Below are 18,433 nucleotides of genomic sequence, written 5' to 3'. Positions count from 1 at the left end.
TGTGAGTGAGTTTGTGTGTGTGTGGCTACGTGTGTAAAAGCATTCCCTCCGCACATGGGGTTTCAGCAAGGTACCATAAAATGATGTGTAATAGAGTGTGTGTAACTCTCCACCCTCTTGCTCTCTCCCGCAGCCTCACGCACCCCACTACACACACACATCATAGAGGCAGGGCTGCTGATTGGCATGAAGTCATTTTTGCTGGCCTAATGGGACCACCTCAGAGTCGGCGGCTTTCTGCATGAGCCTATGGTGCAGAGTGGAAAAGGCTTTCTGGTCCACTACATGCTGAATAAGGCCAACCACCCAACTGCTGAAATATGAACTTCATATAAAAACATTCCTCTTTTTTTTTCACATGACCTGTGAACACGATTTATCAGAAAACCAGGCTCATGGTTATATTGGTTTGCCAGAGATCCAAGCTACAGTTATGAGATTTCACCCAAAATCTTTTAGTATTTGGTGAGCTTTTATTTCACTTGGTTTTAAAGCCTTCAGGGCCATGAGCTTGTTTTTGTTCATGCAACATGGTCTGAACATGGCAACAGGACTCACCTGCTATCTCCAATAAGGAAATGGGACGAATTTGCATGGGATGTTTTTTTGTTTGCTTGTCTCCTTGGCTTCATAAACAGGCTGTGAAATGTGGGCTTCTCTCCAGCCCCAGACCTGTAACCTCCCAGAGTTGCCCCAGGAATGAAGGACTCATCTTGCAGCTAACCCCAAATCTCACCCATCAAGAAAAAGTTGCCCATTTAGAGTTTAGCCCCCATATTTCTGGGCATGATTCCAACATGTTTGAAGGTTGGCTGTGACTGACTGACTGAAGGCTAACATACCAGATAGAGGATAAAGTGGGCACATGGGAGGCTGTCTGCTGCATTGGTCTGAGGGTCTGATCCTTGAGTGGTTTGATTAATTGATCTGGTCTGCTGTTGAAACGGTGAAGGATGTTAGAATGTGAGTTAAGCTTATTAAATAGTGCTAGTGGATGGAAATTGTTTAGGTTACACTGTATAGACAGCAGAACCTGGCATGGCATTTGGTTTTGACAGACATGCACACATGCATGTGCACGTGTTAGGCTGAAGGTTAGAGAAGATGAGTGTATGTAGGCCAATGTAGAGAGGCAGCATCAAGAGGAAGCTGTTTAATTAGGAGTGTGCCTCTGAAGGCTTTATTTTCGCTTTCTTTGTCTCCCAATTTTTTTAGCTCTATTCTCCCATTTTATCTACTGTCTCTTTCTTCTCTTCACCACATTAGACCCAGAATCCCCCTCCTCTCCTTGCAAGGCCATTTTCCGCTTTGTTAGATTGATTACTCCTCATCAATAATGTTGTGGACGGTGGATCATGCAGCTTTCATCTACTGAAGCTATTAAGATGTCAGACTAGGAAATGATTCCTCCACTCACATCAGGTACAAAGCGGGTTCCTTCTCTGTACTGACGTATTTTTAGTCACACAAACTGGAAACAATAAAGATGGAGAGTGGTGTTTTGGGAAATTGATTTATTTGTCAGACAGTTTTTTAATCAAGCTTGTGTAGTATTTTAATTTAACCTGTGATTATATGTGCAACATGTCCCAGGCAAAAAGGGGACAGAGAGAAAGACATGGTGAGATTGGGAATGAGAATCAAGAGCCAACAAACCATCTATGGCCATCTTTGGGAACAAAACTCATGATTGGCTCTTCTCCTGCCCCCCTGCAGCATATATGTGTGTGTGTGTGTGTGTGTGTGTGTGTGTGTGTGTGTGTGTGTGTGTGTGTGTGTGTGTGTGTGTGTGTGTGTGTGTGTGTGTGTGTGTGTGTGTGTGTGTGAGAGGGCTGGTGACAGGTGTGGGCGCTCTGACAGGTGCACATGTGTGGAATGAGTGGCATTGCAGGCGGCCCCCATGGCGGCCCCACGCTGGCTCTTAAACTGCCAGGCCCTGCATGAAAGCTACGCATGCCAGCATGACCTCACATCAGTGCAACACTGCCTCTTTACCCTTCACTGCCATCAGTTCTCCAACAGTGCACTCTCTCCATCAGTTCAGTCTTTCACTACTCTTTATTTCTACAGTGAACTGAAATATCATTGCATTTAGCCAAGTTCATTTAAAGACCCCCTAATGCTGAAAGACATAATCACTAAGGAAAGCATGTTTGTTCATATGCATTGAAGGTTAATTAAAGAAAAAAACAAACACATATACATGACCTTTGTATAAAATAAGTACAATAAGTATGGAATCAAAATTATTATTATTATTATTATTATTATTATTATTATTATTATTATTATTATTATTATTATTATTGTTATTATTATTGTTATTAATAATAATAACAATAATAATAATAATAAGAAGAAGAAACTCATTTGAAAGTAGAACAGGCATAAAGTTTTCTAACACCAGATTTTTTATGTGTGTGTTTCAAATAGAAAAAGAATCTTAACTCATCTCATCTCAATTTCTTTGTCAGTCTTCATCAAGTCTTGGCATCTGCAGAGTAAATTTAATTACAGGGTTTGTGATGTAGACAGGCAGATGAAAGCACGATGTACGTCTGCGTAAGTGTCTGCGAGTGTGCTAACCATGCACATCGTTAGCGAGCGGCTGTACTCCTATATACGCTAATGTCTCTTTATTATAGCCTCTCTCACTGTTTTTGATGAAGCATCTTGAGCTGCTTGTTACATGTTACTTCATAACAGTTCAGATGTCTTTAAATTACAAGAAGACACTGGCTATTTATGTACATGTATACAGACATCCACTGATGAAGTCATTTACAAAATGAATGTGAAACAAAGCCAGATTGTGTTTTATTCTTTTTGTGCTGAACAATCAAAATAGGGTACAGTACAGACCCACAGTGTTTTAGGTTGACTTCATGTGAGGGAGTGTTATTTCTACTAGAAGGTGGCCATCAGGTGGCTGAGAAGAAAACTGCTGGCTGTGGATATAATCTGGAATATCCAGAATTCCATGAATATGAGAATGTTTCATTATTATCCATTTCAGCTTTGTTATGCCTTTATTTGTACCTAAGCATGAACAATATTTCAAGCATTTTTCATAATGTCATGTAAATTGAATGAATATTTCTACAATATATACACAATATATACTACATATACTTATAGATACCATATTTTATATGAAAGTCTGTACCGAAATTGTTTAAATCTTATTAATTAATAAAATCATCAGTTAATTAAAAGATTTTGAATAATCAGTTTGAATCAAGATTATAAAAAAGCATAAGAACTCCAGCTATACATGTCTGCCCCAACATCTCTCTCATGCCTGATATCTGATAATTTGAATGCTGTGTTTGCAGACATTGAGAAAGAAGGGTCTAAATGGGTGTGACAGCCCTGACCCAGACGCAGACGATTCAGTCGGTCACAGCCCAGAGTCCGAGGACAAGTACCGCAAAATCAACGAGGACATAGACCTAATGATCAGCAGACAGAGACTGTGTGTAAGTACCTCCATCCATAAACACCACTCTCACTCCCCCTTTCTCTTTCTCTCTTTCTCTCTCTCTCTCTCTCTCTCTCTCTCTCTCTCTCTCTCTCTCTCTCTCTCTCTCTCTCTCTCTCTCTCTCTTTCTCTCTCTATGGCCTTCAGGCATTGAGCAAGAAGGAGAACAAAGGCAGCGAGAGCCCGGAGCTAGAGTCTGCTCTCGCTCTCACTCCATGCACAGAAGAGAAATACAAACTGATTAACGAAGAGTTTGATCATATGATCAAGACTCATAAGATCCCTGTAAGTACAGCAGCTACAGAGGACAACAGGCCGAGATCTAACAGCCATGCCACCTTGCTGTAGTAGCGCTAACCACTCTCGCAGAAAAGCTAGTCATTTGAATTGGAGGCATGGAAGAAGCTCGTGGTTAGCTACCAAAGCTAGCATGCTGTTAACTATTCTTATTTCGTGCTTGCTGAATTGAATTCTGTGGTTTGAGGTTTGAGTTTTATTGCCATCACCAGTCATCCTCAAACAAGATGAAGAGTTTTGACTCAGACTCAGTATTCACAACCATTTCTTTGTGTGTGATGAGAATCTTAATGCGGCTTCAAAAATAAGCCATCTATTAATTACATTTAGTCAACAATCTAACCTCACATACGCTCTAGTTATGGTTTAAGGGAAAGCTGACTTTGAAGGTTAAATTTTGCCTGTTTCTTTCAACCTCTCATCAGAGCGTATTAGTTGAAAAACACACAATAGGTCATGTGTCTAAAGAGTCTATGCAGAAAACAGCACTGCCCAAGTAGCCATACACTCTCACATGTACACACACACATACACACTAAAGAGATCTGTTACGGGACCTGTTTCTCATGAAATGAAAAGTTTCCAAAGACTTTCTGATGATTTCAAAGAGGAATTCCAATAAATTCTGGAAATCAATGTTAGTCTCATGACCCTTAATCCCCGCTCACTATACAATTGGAAATGCCTTATTAATATTTTGATTTCAAATATTATATTAATAAATAGAAATCCCCAAAAATGTATATATTCTAAAATGGTATATACTGTGGTAATTTAATTGCTTAAAACAATTCCAGTGTGCCTTTAATATGAAATGGTTTAATATAGAAGAAGCACCCACACATACTCAAACACAGAGTGAGATACATGTATATGTGTGAGATATGGAATAAGTTGAACTTGAGAATTGTGGCTTTAGCGATGGCCGGATTGGTTTGCGGTCACAGCAACTCGGCCATGTTCTCTGAGTTATAGAGCAGCTTGAACAGGAAGGATGGCACCACACAAATAACGGCCTGCAAATAGATGAAGCAAGATACCGTGAGCTTGACAGACAGAGGGAGGAAGAAACGAGACACTCCGCATGATCTAGAAAGCACAGAAATGATAGGATTCTGAGTGCACTTGTGGATAAATTTAGTAGTATAACAAAGGGTTATTCATGATACTAAAACCAGAAGAGTTGTTTGGGATTTTTGTGGAAAAATATGATAGGGAACACCTTAGGCACAGGGAGGAGGGAAAGCAAAAGAAAGCAAAACTGAACACACAAGGGAAAGAGGAGACCTTCTACACAGAACGAAAATATTTGCCCAGCTCTAAGCAAATGATTGCTTCAGCCTTGCGGACAGAAAGAGAGAAAGACGGGGAGAGAGAGGGACAAGGCTCTCGTCTCCGGTTTCTGCCAGCTGATGTTCCCCCAGATGAGCACTTACGGACCCTTAGGACACATGGCTGCAATTAGGGGCTATTTTTTTCTTATGAAACAGAACATTGAGGAGCTCACACATCTCCTCAAGGTTAAGCATCTCATAGAGTAACGTGGTAAATGAAAGAAGGTCAGATAAGATCTCTCTCTTTCTCTTGCCAGCTTCCTGTTTTTCTTTGCTTGTCTTTGTTGTTTCATGTTTTTTACTGATATAAAATGAGTTCAGTAATTATGATTTTTCCTATTTTTTTTGTCACTGGCAGTATTCACTGTAGTTTTGTGCTGTTTTATTAACTTAAACTTTTCACTATTGCTCCAGGCCGTGCCCCCTTCCAACTATGACATGCCAGTGTCCATCCCAGTGAGCAACCAGCTTTACAGCCACCCTGGAGGATCCCTAGGCAACCATAACCTGGTTCCACTGGCCCATCATGGCATACAGAGGAACAGCATGTCTCCAGGTGTCACACACAGACCACCAAGTGCAGGTAAGATATAGATACATACATACATACATACATACATACATACATACATACATACATACATACATACATACATACATACATACATACACACATACATACATACACACACATACATACATACATACATACATACATACATGCATACATACATAACATACATACATAACATACATACATACATAACTGCTTCCGTTAGAGAGATGTGTCACTGCAAATGAATACACAGTTATAACTGATCACATTTATTCCATTATCCCAAACATTTATTCCAAAGTTCGACCCTCATACACAGGGCACTACAATAGTCTGATGCAGGTGAAAAGTATGTAGTATTTCATAAGCTATGCCCTTCAGTCACCACATGCAATTGGATTTTTAACTGATGTGTTAGACAGCACTGTCCTCCACCATCATCAAAACGCTAATTGAGGAACATATTTTGAACAAATGTTGGAGCTGTGCTAGTGAGGTGTAATGCCATAATATTTTATACTAAATATTTTACATTTAATACTTAATAATTCACCAATATGGATTACTTGCAATGATGTTTAATTTAACTTTTTTTATTCAAAAAGAACACATATTCTTAACCCTGTATATACATTGTAATTACACATTATGACACCCACTCAGACCATCAAGGCCTATTCGCAGTTTTCTCTCTAGGTCTCTGGCTTGCTAAGGCAAAGTCTTTCTCCCCTTCAGCCCTGTCATTAGCACTCATGCACTACTGATGTAATCAGCCGCCCAGCACAGGAGGACTGGCTAAATATGAGCTTTGGCCCAGCCCCTGTTCTGCCTGACCACAACCAGTGCACTGCTGATTTAAAAATAAAATTGTGTCATTTTTCTTGGATGCAGAGGCCTGGTCTTTTCGGCCACAGCACCCCCACCCCCAGCCCTCTCCCACACACCCCAGCCACCCTAAGCATACTGTTAACAAAAGAAAGGACAGAGTCTTTCCCCCTCATTCACACTTACACACACTCTTGACACCTTGGCCTGACCAACACTCACACATTCTAGGATATGGCTGAAGATAAAGCTTAATAAATGACGTGATAGATCTGAAGAAAGGTTCTGCAATAGGATACAAATGTCAAATGCAATGATGCTATTGAAGTTTATTCTCTCCTATTTCTTTTTTTTTCATCTGTTGTAGGTGGTCTGATGGGTGCCGATCTTACCACAGGCCCTGGCACCAGTGCTGGTAAGGATGGCATCCCCACCTTCTACAGTATGTCCCCTCTTATCTTTTACTCACCCACAACTTACATTTTCTTCCATCTTAAGCAGACTAAAAAGATTTGAGAAAGGCCAAGCTTGAGCTACTGATTTTCGTGCAGTCGTTAACATTCATAATAACATTCAGTATGTGGGTTGGAATAAATTAAATAAACAATCAACCTTTGTGAGCTAGCATACCTGAAATAAACGTCACGTGACATTTGTTTTAGAAAGTAATGATTTAAATGTTAGTTAATCACATTCATTTTGAATTCTTGACCTATTCTGTAACAAATAACAATTAATCTTAGAACACTATGAGATCTGAGGGTTGTATCACAGCAAAAACATTTCGTCTCTTTCATCATTTTGTGAGGTTTGGCTAAGTCTCCCATACATGCACCATGAGCTTAGGGCTCTTTACATGACAAACAATGTCAGGGTCATTTTTTGTTGTTGTTGACCCACAATCTATTTTAAGTAGAATGTAGCAACATGCATATCACTTGCCTGGTCAGGCCCCTTCACATTCTCAATTTCTTGTATGGCATAACTGCTAGCATATGTTTGGAGTGCCAGGAAGAGTGTGTTTTCCCATAAATAGCTTTTGGAATGTGTATGTGCTTGGTGTGTGTATGTGTGTGCATCTAATCCACTTGAAAGGGAAAGTTATAGTGCATGTGGATACATACTGGGGCTTTGACTTGTGGTTGCCTCAGAGACAGCTTATGCATGCATATGTGTGTTTGTGCATGTGTGTGAGTGTGTGTATGTGTGGGTGTGGGTGGATGTGTATATGTCTGTCTGAACAACTCAGCAGTGGTCACCACAGAAGCATGGCTATATTCTATATAAAAGTCAGGACAGTAGCTTCTTGGAAACTGACATGGTGCTCAGTTTAGCCCAGCTGGGTAACCTTGTCTGGCCCTGCAGTGCCCCCAGGGCCAGTGGAGAGTTGAGGCTGAGGTCCCTTCGTCTATCTCCTCTCCTTTACTGTCCCTCTTATACAAAAGTACCTCTTATGGTAGCGGCTCTACCATCCGCATTCAAAGTCTTTGGCTGTCCAATGCAACCATTGTGTCCTAAGGAAGCCAAACAGAGGGCGCACTGTAGCTCTGATACAAGCCACCCGATTGGAAACAAGAGCCAGGGAGAAGTCATGAGGCACTCAAAGACGTTCCATTCAAGTGTCCTCCAGATTAATGGGCCACTAGGCATGCTGGATGAATATTTAGTATTATTATTAATTATTTTTTACTCCAATTCGTTCTTAGTCATGGCTGAGGTTTTTCATAGCATGACATGCCAGCTGTTTAAAAATGCTCCCTGCAGTCTATTTGAAGAGACACACTGTGCGGTTAAAATGGCATTACAGTAAATGATGAATAGCACGAAAGAGTCTTAATCACAACTCGTTTGGAAAATGGAACAATGTCTCTGGCATCAGCTTTTGCCATACAGTGTGTTTACTATGACTCGATAATTTTCCATTCATACAGTTCTTTATGTGCCAAATGTGGCCTTGTCAGACAACCACAACTTCTGTGTACTGGATTGTGTATGTGCATTTATTTCAGTAGGTCACATGTTCATCAGGCATAGCAGAAAGGTCAGTTAGACTGTTGAAAAAATCCATATTGCATCTTGTGAACATGTCAAGGAGATTCAAATTTTGGGAACAAATCACAATGCTCCTACACACATGGCTGATGATGTGCTGTTCACTCAATTAGCAATTGTACGTGAATAATATTGCTTTAGTGGGCAAACCCGTGTCATCAAAACCTCTAGGCCAGCGAAATATTCATTTAGACAGAACAAAAATTCCATGTAGCCTTTAAACCAAGACAAAGAGTCAGCACATGACCAAAGTGTATCATCCATGGTATCATGGCCACTATCCCCTGTAGCCCCTTACAAGGAAACTCAGTCTGCATGCATTAACAGTTAGTCCTCTTCTGCGAAGGCCCAGAAATAGCCTCCAGCTCTTTATCAAAGGTACACATCAAGTCATTCGGGCGGGTGAAGGGGACTGCTGGTATCTGGCCAGCTGTAATTTTAGCACTTCCCCATTGTGAGTGAGATGGGAGAGCGAGAGAGAGAGAGAGAGAGAGGGCTTACCGTTCAGTTACAGAGCAACAGAACAGTTTGAAGGTCAGTGGTGTGTTGCATTTCTGTGAGATTGGTCTTACATAGTCAGCTGTTCTCAAGCTCGTCCAGAATTTTCGCTTTCTGAGTATAGTTACAGAAGTGGTGCAGTCCTATTAGTGTTTACATTTTAATTTTTATATGCGTTTGAGATTTAAGAATGGCCCTCAATTTTTGATGGTGAATTCTAATAAATTGGACAAAACAGAACTGATAAATTATAACAGAATTAGTAGTTAGTAAGAGGTTTCATGTTGGTGTGTTTTACTGTGTATTTTTCAGCTTAAAGCTTCTGTTATATCTTTGAGTATATTGACTGAATTTTCTTTTCAGTTTAATTCATTTTTATATATGATTGTAATTTGCGATAATTGACTTTAGCTGTTCCACTTTTATTCACAGCACTCATCAGGTGGTGTAATTGGAGTGCTTCGTAAACACTATATGATTGTTTTGTGTAACAGCCGGCCTCAATTTTAATCTTTCGCACATTGTGAAATCTAACAGGTCTCCATGACAACCGGGGCAAAACAGAGCAGCAGTGTCTTCTCAACTAGAGAAACTGCAGAACATTAAACTGCTTAAATTTTTATAATGTGTAATGTTGACAAGGTCAACTCGCAATACATCACATTTTACCTAAATGGTTTAAAATTACTGAGGTAGATTTAGGGTGAATATGTCTGTTATTGAGAGGGGGAAAAGGATGTATTTTGTCCTTTCTATCTCTCTCCATCTGAATCCTTAACAATGATCTGTGGTTGTTGAGGCTTCAAGTGTTCAGAAAAGTACTAGAGCCAGCTGCTTGCAGCCTATACTTCACTGTATGAAAGGAGGCAGGAAATACATCACTGCAAATGGCACACGCAGACACACACACACACACGCTCCTGGTTCCCAACCCGCCTCTCCCCCCTCATTTTCCTCGAATCATACAAATTGCGCTTTTCAGACTTTTCATTTCAAAACAACAAAAAACCATTGCCTTCAAATTAAAGAAAGATCACTGCAGAGAAATTGCCGAGGACAACATCTGTGTCTCGTTTTCCCCTTCAGCGTATGATTAGGAAGTTCATTTATGTCTAACATATAATTCCTGCCCCTCTTTTAAGTGGCAGCAAGTGAAAAGTGCTTCATGTTTTAAACCACAAAGAAAATGGGATATCAAAAGAAACAAAGACACCGTACTTCTGTCTCTTTTTCCCACTGTAACATATCCCAATGGGTTTGATGCAGTCAAAGAATAGTTGGTGTAGCAGTTCTGAACTAGCTATTACTAATATTATTACTAGCTATTACTAGAAGTTACATGTCTGTCACTGGTCATTCATGGATACAGACACAAGTTTACCCTTAATTGCTTAATAATGGAGCTTGAGACAAAAAATATATATGTCATTTATGAGAAATTGCGTACAGATTTTACCCCTTAAAACACTTGATATATTTTTACCAATTTTTCTCTTGTGATTTTTAACGAATGTTACAATGTCTCCTTATATTTGATTAGGATATAAAAAATTTCTAAGTCTTATAAAAAATAAAACCTGGTTATATTTGAATTGTTATTTACACTTACCATCAGTTTTTGCAAAAGCAAAGGGTTAAAAAGTTTTCTCTATTTACCAACCACCTGCCTTGTTACCACAAACCACAGCAGGAAGAAATGGGTCTTTCTCTCTCTCTGTCTCTCTGGCACACACACATACTCATCTTTTCTAAAGATAGCTGATGGAGGCTATTTGCTTTCAGATGTGAGGTTACAGGGTTTATATGGAATAGAAATGTTCGGCCGTGGTGGACAAATGATAAATCCATTGCTAGCCCACCAGGCAAGTGAAAGCTCACTTACTTGCCCCATTTCGTGGTTTCATTTGTGTGAAAACCTAATAAATTAGTCTAAATAACGAGGTGATGTATTTTGAAAACAAAATGACAAGCTTAACTAGCTAACAATATTTATTAAAATAAAAATGGGCAAGATCTCAAATCTTATGCTTTTACATAGCCACAGTTTTTTATATCTTGATAACGTGACCACTATATAAGGAGCCCAGATATACAATAGGTGATTACAAATAAAACCTTGATTTAACTTGCTTTGCTTGGAGCCCCTAAATAAAAGTAAACTTTCTTATGTTCAAAGATGACTGTAGAAGATTAAAGGCACCTCAGTCAAGACAAGAGAGATCCTTTTCTTTCACATATTATTCTCGCAAGCCATTTTCAGCTATGCTGTTACTAAGCCAGTTTTTCATTCACCCATATAAAGCTTCCACTGATGTTTTTTCTACTCATCTTACATTTCACCACTAAACTCCAAAATCAAAATAAATAATTGAATTAAACGATTTAAAGTGGAACCATAACTTGCCTTGCTCACAAGTGTTTTTGAGACCTAGAGTGAAGGAAGACTGAAACGGGTTATGTCTAATGAGAGATAGCTAATTCCCTGTGGTTTTCTGAGAGCTGATTGATAAGGTGTGTTCTGCAAGGGCTTTGTGCATGAGTGACTGCTTAGTGGTTGTGAAACTAGGGGAAATGATGAAATCATAAACTCACATTTTAGGTGAAAAATGATCAAAGGTGCAATACCCCGGAACGGGTCAGATGTTTCTTTAATGGTCATGCTTGTTGAAAGAAATATAGAAATAAAACGATATGTCGAGGCATGCCTGAAAGGAAGCTTTATTGTAGATTACTTGGCTGGAAAATTGCACATTTTAGTTGAGGTTCGTAAGTCAAATGGAGCCTGATTGGAAGTTGTGTTATACTGAAAGCTTGATGTGCTATATTTGGCATATATGTGAGTATGACTCTCTATTTTTTTTTCTGTTAGGAAACGGCTATGGAAACCACCGTAACTCTCCTGGATTGCTGGTTTCCTCTGGGGGTATGAACAAGAACATGCAGGCCAAGTCGCCCCCGCCAATGAACCTGGGCATGAACAGCCGAAAGCCTGACCTGCGCGTGCTCATCCCACCAGGAACGAAAAACAACATGCCTTCAATCGTAAGTAGCTCTTAATATGTTCAATGTTCTTCTCTAAATTTCATCTCTGCACTTGTCTTCCTAATTCTCCCTGTCCTCATGAGCAGTCATTAGTTTTAAAGTTTCTTAGAGAATACAAGAGCTCCCTGTAAATGTATTCAACATCATTCCTAGTAGTTTTCATTTTAGATTGACCAAGAGTCTCCCTAAACCGTTGACACTAATTCTGAATTTATCGCCCTCCCCTTTTTACTGCCATCAGTCTGAGGATGTTGACCTTCTATTGGTAAGTGGGACTGTCACTCAAAACAGTGACACGGACTAATAGACATAAAGGCCATCTGTCACCCTCCAGCAGCTGTCATATTTTACTAGATGGCAATTAGATTCAGCTTGGCTTTGAAGTCAAGGGTAATATACAGTGTCAGCAAGGACTCACTCAAGTAATCATATGATAGTTCATTAATATATAGAAAACCCTACAGGTAACTCTAGTGTTCAACTGGCCAAGTAAACGACACTTGGCATCCCGTCCTAAAAAATCCCGTAGTGAGACACAAGTGAGACTCCTAGTGGTGGTTTCATGTAAACACACCCTCTTATCACCTGGTGCTGCCCACTAAATCAGTTTGACCCCTGCATCTCTGCTTCAGCTCCATTAAAGCTTCTCTTTAACGAGAAACCCACAGAAAGAGGCATATGAGTGCATTTCTACCTCATCAGTCATCATTCTGGAAAAAAAGCACAGCCCCACCCCCTGCTGTTGCTGATCTTGTTGCCTTGGAGACTGTATGGGTTACTATAGCGACATGGCGCCCTGCAGGCGTTGTAAATGATAGTTTGCGAGAGTTTGGTGGTTCTACGTGTCAAGTGATTCATTTCTTCCCAGCAAGTTTGCTTGCTAACCATTATCTTCTTCTTTCAATCACATTCATTCTTTTTTTGTTCTTCTTGCCACAGAATCAGAGAATAAACAACTCGCAGTCCGCACAGTCATTGGCCACCCCTGTGGTTTCTGTGGCAACACCCACTCTACCAGGCCAGGGCATGGGCGGCTACCCTTCAGCAATTTCCACCTCCTATGGTACTGGTACGTAAAACTCAGCAAAGAATCACTATCATCACCTGCATCCTAGGAAATTACAATAATTACAGTTACAATAAAGACAGAAACTTTTTTTTTTCCAAAACAATTTTATTTTAACTTTTTATTTTGGTCTGAGTCTGAAAGGAAATTATCCTGATGAGTTTAAATGATCCAGTCTTATGCTTAATTTAAGAGGATAGCTATAGGACGTGCACCTGTAATTATACATCATGTGTATAATCGTGAGTGACAGTGCAAATCACATTTTACTTACTTGCTAACATTAATCGTATTTTGTCAGATGTGAATTTTGATAGACTTTGAAAGAATTTTGAAATATACTCTCATTAAACTCTATCTCTTTTGTTAATTAAAAGCATATAAATATCTAAAAGATGTAGGTGTCTAACTTTGTTCTTCGTTTGTTTTCTGCTGTAGAATATTCTCTAAGCAGTGCCGACCTGTCATCTATATCTGGCTTTAGCAGTGCCAACACCCTGCACCTGGGCTCAATGAGTGGCTGGCAGCAGCAGCACCTCCAGAACATGCAGCACTCTGCTCTCGGCCAGCTGGGGTGAGTTTTAACACAGCCGCACACATGCACACTATAAAGACTTGTTAGTTTGATGATGTTTGAAACATCACTGTGATGATGTTTCACTAATCTCTAATTCACGCATTTCATAGTCACAACTTTTTTATAATGAATGTCTTTATTGTATGCTGTCAGATTTAAGGACATCGTTAGGAATTAATGAGATACACCGCATTTGTATTAAACCTCCAGTGTGTTTAATAACAGCACAATATTTATGGTCAACATACAGATGCTCAATTTCTGGCTGCAGATTTTTCTTGTACCATCCACCAACTGTAACAATTCCTGATTTAGGCTTTAAAAATTTATCAGAGTAGAATACACAGTGAATAGACAATGGTTTCTGTGTATCAGTATGTGTGTACATGAGTGCGCGGGGCACTCGCCATGTTCTGTAACACCCCCTTCGTCTCCTTTCCTTCCTACAGAAATTGCACTAGCACTCACTTATGTCAGGGTTCAAATCTCTCCCTGCCCTCTACCCAAAGCCTGCACATCAAGTCCGAACCTGTTTCTCCTCCTAGAGACCGCTCCAGCAGCGCCACACCTGGCGGCTATGCCCCGCCCCCTCCCCACCCGCAGCAGCACCAGGCCCCACCCCCACAACAGGCTCCACCCCCACAGGGCCGCTCGCCAGCCGACAGCCTGAGCAGCGAGGGTAGTGACCGTGATGAGCATCGGCCCGACTTCCACTCACCCCTTGGCATGGGCCGACCTGGCCTGGATGAGCACGACAGTCCTTCTGTCAAGCGAGTCCGCCTTTCTGAGGGCTGGGCCACATGATAAGCCACGCCCCCACCTCAACAGCCCCCACACTTGACCTCGGTCCATCATCACATTCACACGTTCTCTCGATCTGTTCTGATGAATTGTAGTCCTCTAAGCTCTGTCGGGTCACTCACAATGTAAACAGACAGGAGGGATTTTTCAATTTACTTACTTTTCGCTCTCTTCTTCAAAGAGTGTCAAATGTACATGTTGTTGTGATTGATGGGTGTCAGGGAGGGAAAGGGAGGTAGGGGCTAGCATTAGAGGGTTAAGACAGTGTTTTAGTGGGTGGGGTTACTATGCATAACTTTTGCTGTGTGTTGATTTGACTTTCAAGACTTAACCATATATGCATATATATTTACACGTGTGTGTAGGTGTACATATATGCATAGTAACAAAAAATCGTCAGGTACTCTCGAATTTTTTTGTAAAGGTATTTACGACTTTCCTCAGTGACATTCAGCCATGGGAGAAGCTCAGCTGAGGGCCAGTGCCGACAGGCTAGCACTTGAGTTGCTCTACCAGTACTTTGTGTACAGATTTAGTTCTCTTCGCCACTCTCTGCAGAATGTTCCCTCGCTAAATGTATGTTATGATTGACAAAGTCATGTTGCAGGTTCAACGTATTGTACATAGAGGGTGGGAGGAGACAAGGGGGGTGGGTCGAGGTTGCCAGACATTGGACATTGATCTCAAATGGAAGCTTTTATGCAGGATTTTTTTTGAAGGATTGTACAGATGTACAGCCCCCTAGGCTTTAGTCAAGGTGAAGGAGTATTTTAGAACCTCTAATGAATCAAGCGCTTTTTTGAAGAAATGGGAGTGTTATTCACAAAAATGGCAGTCAGTAGATGAAGGACCATACCTAAAATTAAGAGCCATGTTAGTTTATTCTGATGAAATCAAAAACCTAGGACTTGCTTTAAATGTTCAGTATTAAAAAAAAAAAAAAAAAAAAAACAAGAAAAAGAAACAATTGTATGATACTCTTGCTTATATTTTCATATAAAAAGGAATACAATGCAAAGCATTTTGTGGCGTTTTGTAGTTTATATAAACCAGAATGAGTTTTGAAAGCTTTGCCTATATGAAAAATGATAGTTGTATAAGAGTGATTAACTGGGCTTTTCAAATCTAAGCCATGACATCTGAGAACCCTTGCTTTGCTGAGGTTTTTTTTTTTTTTTTTTTTTTTTTTTTTCATTTTGTAGAGTTTTTTTTTTAATGTGTATTTCTAATAATATTGAATAATAATATTAAGATTCTTTTAAATATCTGTGAAATTAACATGCTTGTGTATAGCTTTCTAATATATAAATATATATAATAATTATGGTCATAACATTTTTTGTCAGTGTGAGGTTACATAAGTACAGTTGCACATGTTTGTTTTGTCCTTTTTTTTTTTCTTTATTTTTGCTCCATACTGAATCTTTCAAGGGAAACCCAGCATGATCATTAGATTCAGTGTAAATTACACAAACAGCAACTGGCATGAATATCTAGTTTGGGAAAGATACACCCCTTTGCGTATTAATGATATCTTGAAACTCAGGTGAAGAATGTGTATATGCTCCTAAAGTAAGCACACTTCCTATCAGATGTATTTGCTGACCGCTAAATTCCCATTTCTCAGTAATAAAGATCCTGTTCACTTACATTTCTAGCGAACTGAGCATTTCTTGTTGCTAAAGCAGTGGTCAGCCTGCTTGTATTTATATATATATCTTTCAGTGAGCACAAGATATTTATCCGTACATGTGCTTTGGTTAGGAAGAAGCACAACCTTTCTGATATAACAAACCTTTAGTCTGTGAACCAAAGCAGATGCTGTTTAAACTCAAAACAAGGAATCGATACTTTCACTTGAATTGACATTGCACTGAAAGATTTAAAAGAGAAGTTAATGTTTGTTTTTTTTCACTAAGGGATATATCATGTTATTATGGATTCATGGTTATGATGAGGCATATGTTGTGAATCCTTGATCGTGTGTTTTGCTAGTTTGTCCCATTAAAGTAACACATTTACCCGTTTCCTCTGATCATACTGAGATCTCTACAGTGTAATCGTTTTGATTTCGCATGAATCAGAGACTGGACATTTGTTGAAATCTTTTCTACCAAAGACATGGAGCAGTGTTACCCTGGCTTTGTTATACAGTATTCCATTCTCTTTGGGATTAGAGAAGGTCATAATTCTGAATATGTTTAAGTTTTGCTTTATGTAATTTACAATAATACTGGTACCTCATATTCACCCTCCCAGTACCTCAAATTACCATTCAACCAATTATGATGAGAAATGGGGTGGGAAAAAAACAACAAAAAAAACAAAAACAAAAAATCTATTTTAAAAAATGAAGAAAAAAGTACCTAACAAATGTACAGTATTGTGACTCAGTATGCCATCGTTTCTTCTATAAAACCTTGCATAATGTACACATATGACTTCCTGGTTCACCCTTTTTTTGGTTTGCTGTTCTTTTTCCTTAAAATATTGTTTCCATTTAAAAAAATGCAAATAACAAAAAAAGTACAAAAAAAAAAGTAGTAACAAATGTAGCTTGTATAAACCTACATTGGTAAGGTGGAAAGGATGTGTGTTTCTCTCTTTTTGTTTTCCTTTTTATTTTATTTTTTCAAACCAGGAGAAAGAGGCTTTCAGCGGCATAAGCTGGACTTTGTCGCCACTTGAAGACAAGATGTCATTAAATTAAAAAAATCACATCTCTGTATCTCAAGGGACTTGATTCAGCTGTATGTAGTGAAAATTAATGTATGGATATTAAAAAATCATTTTCTCCTGCTGGGATTCAAAAAAGGTATTTGTATTTTGCAGAGAACTCAGTAAAGTTACTGGCTTTCTTAGTTACCACTGATGCTCTAGTGTGTGGTTTTTTGTGTGTTGTCTATTTTATTTATTTATTTATTTATTTATTTATTTATTTATTTATTTATTTATTTTGCCTCACATTACAGTTGTTTTGAAATCGAACTTAAGCTGAAGAGGTCATTAAGACTAAAATGATATACTGGGAAATACCATGCAGGACAAAAGATTAATTAAAAAAGGATAATCAAAAATGCTTAGACAGTCTTGAATACAAATGAACAGTGTTTCTTCTTTTATTTTAGTTTTAATTTGTTTTTTTATTTTTCATTTATCACCATGCTCCTGCACAAGCATGTAAATGAAACAATTAAGAAACAAGGTTAAATGAAATTGCAAAATATAAGTTATAATAAAGATGTCACACATGAAACAATATAAAACTAAAATTAAAACATTTTAATAGCAGCCAGTTTCAAAAACACTTAAAAAACATCTTAAAATAAATCTTTGAAAATCTGTTCTTATATTCATATATGACCATACAAAATGTATTATATGTACAAAAATGTCCTGCCCTCCAAAATAACAATATTCAAGCACCATGAATGTGTACTTTACCTATAAATGCTGATCTGTGTGAGCACTTTGTGGCTTTGCATTCCACTCCAGGTTTATCCTGGCAGTGGTCCATTGCTTTTAATATCTCTCAAATAACCTCAAAATCTCTCTGGGAGCAAAGGAAACATGCGTATTAACACGTGTTCCTCTAATTTTCACTCATCAGCTCCTGGAGCGAGTGTGTTCTACCTCCACTCCACAAAGTGTGCAGGATGTAAAATTCTGCAGAAAAGCCACAAGCCTCTTCTAGAAGTCGCTGGTCTTTACTGACCGAGCAACGTAACGTGATGTAAAGGAGAAAACACAAATATGACTCAAGCAGAAAATGTGTGATTTGTTCAGTCATCATAGAGGATTTTGCAGCTGTGGTGCTTCAACCTAACGCCGTGGTCAGGGACCACACAGGGGATAAGTAGAGCTTTACCACCGGCTGGTTGCCCACTATTGGCCCACACACACA

General features: G+C 39.1%; 1 protein-coding gene across 10 annotated transcripts in view; it reads left to right on the top strand.

The window, feature by feature from the left end:
• Positions 1-17,394, top strand: part of mef2cb (myocyte enhancer factor 2cb) — a 64,064-nt gene extending 46,670 nt beyond the window's left edge. For 2 of the 10 annotated variants that reach the window (XM_047818322.1, XM_047818323.1), the window contains 7 exons: positions 3,336-3,479; positions 5,527-5,695; positions 6,861-6,935; positions 11,913-12,085; positions 13,025-13,154; positions 13,590-13,725; positions 14,178-17,394. In XM_047818322.1, coding sequence (XP_047674278.1) covers positions 3,336-3,479; positions 5,527-5,695; positions 6,861-6,935; positions 11,913-12,085; positions 13,025-13,154; positions 13,590-13,725; positions 14,178-14,532 — 1,182 coding nt within the window. In that variant the 3' untranslated portion in view covers positions 14,533-17,394. Of the gene's footprint in view, positions 1-3,335; positions 3,480-3,628; positions 3,767-5,526; positions 5,696-6,860; positions 6,936-11,912; positions 12,086-13,024; positions 13,155-13,589; positions 13,730-14,177 lie in introns of those variants that run through there. The other 8 variants (XM_047818329.1, XM_047818324.1, XM_047818327.1 and 5 more) reach the window with 8 other exon arrangements.
• The last annotated feature ends 1,039 nt before the right edge of the window (positions 17,395-18,433 follow it).

This window comes from Tachysurus fulvidraco, chromosome 9 (assembly GCF_022655615.1).
Source record: "Tachysurus fulvidraco isolate hzauxx_2018 chromosome 9, HZAU_PFXX_2.0, whole genome shotgun sequence".
NCBI lineage: Eukaryota > Metazoa > Chordata > Actinopteri > Siluriformes > Bagridae > Tachysurus > Tachysurus fulvidraco.
Note: the sequence above shows the minus strand (reverse complement) of the source record. Positions and strands in the feature narration are given on the sequence as shown.